This window comes from Quercus robur, chromosome 5 (genome assembly GCF_932294415.1).
Source record: "Quercus robur chromosome 5, dhQueRobu3.1, whole genome shotgun sequence".
In the NCBI taxonomy this organism is placed as follows: Eukaryota; Viridiplantae; Streptophyta; class Magnoliopsida; order Fagales; family Fagaceae; genus Quercus; species Quercus robur.
In genome coordinates, this window is record NC_065538.1 from 4,569,566 (window position 1) to 4,574,895 (window position 5,330).

The following is a 5,330-nucleotide window of genomic DNA, read 5'->3' on the forward strand; positions in this document are numbered from 1 at the left end:
CTCGCTTTGAGTGTTGCTCCTTTTGGCGGTTGAGTTTCAAATGTATGTGCTCAAGGAATTATTTGCATCTTTAGTAAGAGTTTTCAGTTGATCCTTCCAAACCGTTTTTGAATTCTTTAAATTCTCAATGCCTTCAACCGCATTTGCTTCTTTGAGAAATTGGTGCACTTGATGGAAAAGCTTTTCTAGCTGTTTGAGCTGATAAGTTGCAACGGGTGGCGCATGTTTGAGCTGGTTGCTAAAGTCGTCAGGAGGAGCTGAAATATCCTTTCCATGGGTGGTGGCCTGAGTTTGCTGCTGTGGAGACCCGTGGACAGATTGTGATTCATATCTTCTAATAAAGGTGAAATCAAACTCTTGCTTTCTAAGAAAGAGACGCAAGAGACGACTCTGCATGCTGGAAAAACTCTTCATGAGCTCAGGCCCTCCTATCCAACTACCAAACTACGGAAGCCAGCTCATTAGAGTTGGGATTTTCCGTTTCCTATCAATGTCATGTTGTATTTCGTCGATGGTATCATGCGCTTCCTCCACCCAGGCCTCTTCGATTTTACTTTCCAAGATAAGCCCTTCTAAATCTTGCAGGAAAGCAATCAGTAGCTGCAGTGGAAACTTGATGGAGTACTCTACTTTCATTTTCTCTACTGATCAGGACTTTTAATTTCTTTTCAATAGAGGCACTTTTTGCAGGTTTTTGGTGAGGCTTCCTCTTGTCTTCCTCTATTGGTCTGTCCTGCAGGCTTCTAACAGTAGACCTTGACGACTCAACAAAATTACAGATTTGTTCTCTGTGTAACTTCCAAATTTGAACATTTATATCAGAACTGCACGAATCCAAGTCAATCTGGAGGCCATGAATTTTATTGTAACCCGAGAAACCAAAGTAAATCCATTTCAGGGATTTTTTTCTCTCACTCAGTTCCTCGTAGGTTTTTCCCCAATCCTGTACATTGCGAATCACAGTTTTGGTTGCATCCACCCAGCCTCTCGTAGCATCATTTAGTCGTACAGTGGCTACTGATCTCAGTTGGGAACTCCCAAGTTGGTGGGCTTTCTCATCTATTTTTCTCCCTGATTCTGAAACAGCTTCTACGTCTTCTAGGAGAGCATCCAAGAGCTTGAATTCCCAGCTAACCTGCTTGAAACTCTTCTCTAACCGTTGAAAGGATCTATTATTATTCAGCAAAAAGATAGGCAGACAAGAAGAGAACTATGAGGATTATGGAGAAATCAAGAACATAAAAATGGAAAAGATAAGAAAACACAGGCGAAATGCCCATGGGTGCTCTCTGGTATAGGAAACAAAGCTTGTAGAACTCATTGAAATTGCACCATTTCCTTCACAAGAAGAAAATGGCCATTACATGGTTCAAAAGTGAGAATACTGGATAAGTATGCAACGGCCATTAAATGGTTAAAAACGAGATTTCTGTATAAGGAAGACAATAATATGCGAACCAAGTGATATGCAAAACAAACTTGCGCAAGGAATTATTCCTTGGTAAAAAGAAAAAGTCATTTCCTCTTGGTTGAAAAGTGATCATTACTAACGGCCTGTTTGGATGTTAAAAAAAGGAGGGGAGTAGAGTAGAGAGAAGGAGAGTAGTTCAATTATCTTGTTTGAGAGTTTTTTAAAAAATGAGGGGGAGGGGTTTGGAGGGGTTTCAACTACCTCCAACCCCTCATTTTTAATTCTCCCAAATTGGAGAGATTTGGAGGGAGAGTAGAGCACATAAATTATTAAATATGTAAATTACCTAATTTACCCTTATTATATTAAAAAAATTACAAGGTCTTTTAACGTAAAAAATAAAAAAACACCGTAACCACAATCTCTCTCAGCTCTCTCAGCCAAAAATTTCTCTCAAGCTCTCTCAGTTCTCTCAGCTCTTTAACCCACGATTTTCTCTCAAGCTCTCTCAGCTTACGGTGGCTCTCTCTTTCTCTCACGTCTTCTTCACTCTTGGACTATCTTTCACTCTTCTCCCACACGCCTAGCATTTTCTCACAAAGGTAAACTCTGTTTTAATTTCTGTTTCATGGGTTTCTTAAGTTGAATCAAATAAGTATGTTCTTAAAATTGTGATTTTATTGGGTAATTTCTTATTAATTGTGATTTTATGGGAGTAATAACATGTTGTTTGTGGGTGGGTTTCTGATCTGAAGGCTTTTTTTTCTTAAATTTTAAAGTTTCAAAGTATTGCTTATAACGTGTTTGATAAAGTGCTTGAGTGAGTCTAGATTGTGAACTTGCATAAATTTGTATATTTTGGCTATGAATCTGTGTTTCTTGTTTATTTTTATTGGGTAATTTCTTGTTTTTTGTGAATGGGTTTTTGATTTGGGTAATTTCTTGTTTTTTTTTTTTGTGAATGGGTTTCTGATTTGGCTCCTCCTAAGCCCCAACCAAAATGGTACTCTCTCAGCTTTTTGATGTTTAAGTTTGAACTGGAAAATGGATCTGATTTATGTTTTCGGCATTTGGGTTTTGAGAAAACTATTAGCTTTTAGCTTGAAATCGTGTTTGCTTTCATTTTTCCCTGTTGTTTGGTTGTTGAGAAAATAGTAAAGGAGAATTTTTGTTTGTTTGTTTGTTGTTTATATGATGTTATTATGCTTACCCATATGCTGGTTTAGCTTGAATTTGAGAAAATCTAAGTTACTGTGTGTGCTGTGCACCCACTTCAACACGCCACCAGTCGCCTCATCTAGAGTCCATGGTTGTCAGTCGACTCCATGCTTCTATACTTAACTGTATCACTGGTATATCTCTCTCACTATGTGTGTTTAATTTGTGATCGGCAGTGTACTGCTACTGCTGAAGAGTGAAGAGTTAAGAGCAAAGACTAAAGCTAGACTTTTTAGTTCACAGCTTTTGTTTACTATGTGTTGTGTTATACAGCTGTATTGTACTATTGTTGAACTTTAGAAATATATCTTGCTGACATTCATTTGTGGTTGTCTGCCTGTGTCATTAAATGAGTTTTGATTGTGACTTGAGAACGTGTTTCTTCTTGTGAGGTTTGTGTGAGACTTTCCTCTTTAGTATGCAAAATGAATTATTCCTCTATATTGTGTTAGAGCAGCACTACCACAGCAAGTTGCAGTTTTTTAAGTATATAATAAACTTCATTGACTGTGACGGTGGCAATTTGCGGGTAATCTTTCTTTTTCTATTGTCGGAAGCCGCCAATCCTGATTCTGGCAAGAATGATGATTTAGCAGCCTCAAAAAGGTTGAAAGCACTCATAAAGTACACTAGTCATTTTATATGAAAGTTCAACATTATGAACTTCATAATCACTAGTACCAGCATCTGTACTTCAGAAAGCTCTTTTTTATTTTCTGCTATATCTTCATGTAAATCACTAAGACTGTATTTCCATTTGATACTGTGCAGTGGTGAGACGGCAGTTGGTCCTGACAATGCTACAGCTTCCACAAGCGTAAGTCATGATAGCATTTTCACAAAATTGTGGGATCCTTATGTATATTTGATCAAAGACAAATAGATTACCTTCACCCTTACCTTCACCCTTTTTTTTTATTAATTCATTTTGGCCTAAATTCTAACTTTTGTTTTGGCGGGGTGGGGAAGGGGGGAAGTATTGTTTGAGTTTCAAGTGTGAGAGAATTGTTATAGCAACAAGATAGTGAATTTATATTCTACGCTAGATTGGAATATGCAGATGTTTTGGAAGTGGCAATTACAAGTCACTGCTAATATGATATATTTAGATAAAGAAAGATGAATTGTGTTATATAACATATAGTATATGGTTTTATAATTTATATCACATTTTGATGTTTGTTTTCGTAGATCTTATAGTCACTGTTTCAATCTGAATAGCCACACACCATTATAATTAGGAATCTAGATATAGAATTATCGAGCTGAATTTGGGGGTTTGAAGCGAAATTATGTACATATTTTTGTTATAATTTTTCTTTTGAATGTAAAGGAAATCGGAGCATTTCATTTGTGTTTCACATCAAAATATTGTTTTAAGTGTTGTTTATTTGAGTAGTTTGATGATGGAATTGTAATGTTTGTGGTATGTTTGCGCAGACAACTTCGAGGCGTCTTGTGGATAGGAAGGTGGAGAGGTTCGATAAGAACATTATGAAGAGAGGAGCTGTGCCTGAAACAACCGCAAAGAAGGGAAAGGACTACCCCGTTGGTCTTGTTCTTCACTGTGATGGTGGCAATTCAAAAATTGGCTGTACTGCCAATGCTCACAATCTCTTGAGCTTGCCTTCATTATTGCTGAGCGCTTAAGGAGGAGGATTACATCACAGCAAGCTCTTGCCCTCTAGGCTTCTACAGTGAGGCTTTAAGAGCCCACCAATGTGCTCTTTTTCTTACGTTAATAGCAGTTATATTAGCATTAGCACTATCGGATTTTCAGTTATTTATGTTATGTATTGTGTGTATACTAAAAGGAAGAGTGATGGTCTAAGACACTATGAAAACACACTGGAATAAATTGATAACAATTTATTTATTCCATAAGAATATAAGATATGATTGCATTTTATTCTTGGTTGTGTGGTCTGGCCAGATAGTACAGTCAAAAGTTATTTCAAAGCTTATTATTTCAGATTTTTCTTATTTGAGATACCTTTCAATTGATTCTAAAAATAAAGAATAGATTTTTTTTATTAACCAAAACTCTTATGCTTCAATGTCATTGTAAGCCCTTGTCATAGTATTCAACCTAATGGGATGGCTGTGATTATTGAAATAGTCAAAATTTAATATTTTGTTGATTTTTTCAGTAAACAAACAAACCAAACATTTTTTTCTTATTTTAATTATTATCAATTAAGGATGGTTTTTTTTTAGTATAATAAAAAAGTAGAAAAAATATTTAATCATAGACTAATGTTGATTATTTAAGTCACATAAAAATAATTATAAAAAAAAAAATATTCTAACAAATTAATCATAGACCAATGTTGTCTATTTTAATTATTTATTCTCCTCTCCATCCTAATTTTTAAAACATCCAAACAAGGGAAAGGGCTAATTACTCCCTTCCCCCTTACTAATTTTAAAAACATCCAAACAAGGTGGAGGGGAATCATTCCTCTCTACTCTCCTCCCCACTAATCTCCTCCCCTCTACTCCCCTCTACTCTCCTCCCTCTCTAAACTTCCAAACAGGCCATAAATCACGAAGAATATAATTTGTGTGAAAAAAAGTGGGATACCAACCAATGCTACGATGAGAACTCACTTGAACTACACAGATGCTTTAATGAAATGAAAACAACAATTGCATGTTTTAATTGTGATCAATACTTAATAAAGTAGAATAGATTGTGCAC

The 5,330-nt window shown here is 35.9% G+C and overlaps 1 protein-coding gene across 2 annotated transcripts; it reads left to right on the top strand.

Annotated features, from left to right (window-relative positions):
- Positions 1–1,692: 1,692 nt before the first annotated feature.
- LOC126724901 (uncharacterized) lies at positions 1,693–4,540 on the top strand. Of its 2 annotated transcripts, XM_050429329.1 has the most exons (3): positions 2,022–3,235; positions 3,401–3,446; positions 4,070–4,540. In XM_050429329.1, exons 1-3 carry the CDS (start codon positions 3,048–3,050, stop codon positions 4,277–4,279), a joined length of 444 nt encoding a protein of 147 aa, XP_050285286.1. In that variant the 5' UTR covers positions 2,022–3,047; the 3' UTR covers positions 4,280–4,540. The 2 variants fall into 2 exon arrangements, 1 of the variants encoding a protein (XP_050285286.1); XR_007655145.1 differs by lacking the exons at positions 2,022–3,235; positions 3,401–3,446 and adding an exon at positions 1,693–2,013.
- Positions 4,541–5,330: the final 790 nt, after the last annotated feature.

Bases quoted from the DNA above. Each gene is read 5' to 3' on its own strand.
- LOC126724901 (XM_050429329.1), top strand. From the start codon at position 3,048: ATGCAAAATGAATTATTCCTCTATATTGTGTTAGAGCAGCACTACCAC. The intron at 3,236-3,400 runs GTTGAAAGCACT...GATACTGTGCAG, and splicing joins GATTTAGCAGCCTCAAAAAG to TGGTGAGACGGCAGTTGGTC. The intron at 3,447-4,069 runs GTAAGTCATGAT...ATGTTTGCGCAG, and splicing joins ATGCTACAGCTTCCACAAGC to ACAACTTCGAGGCGTCTTGT.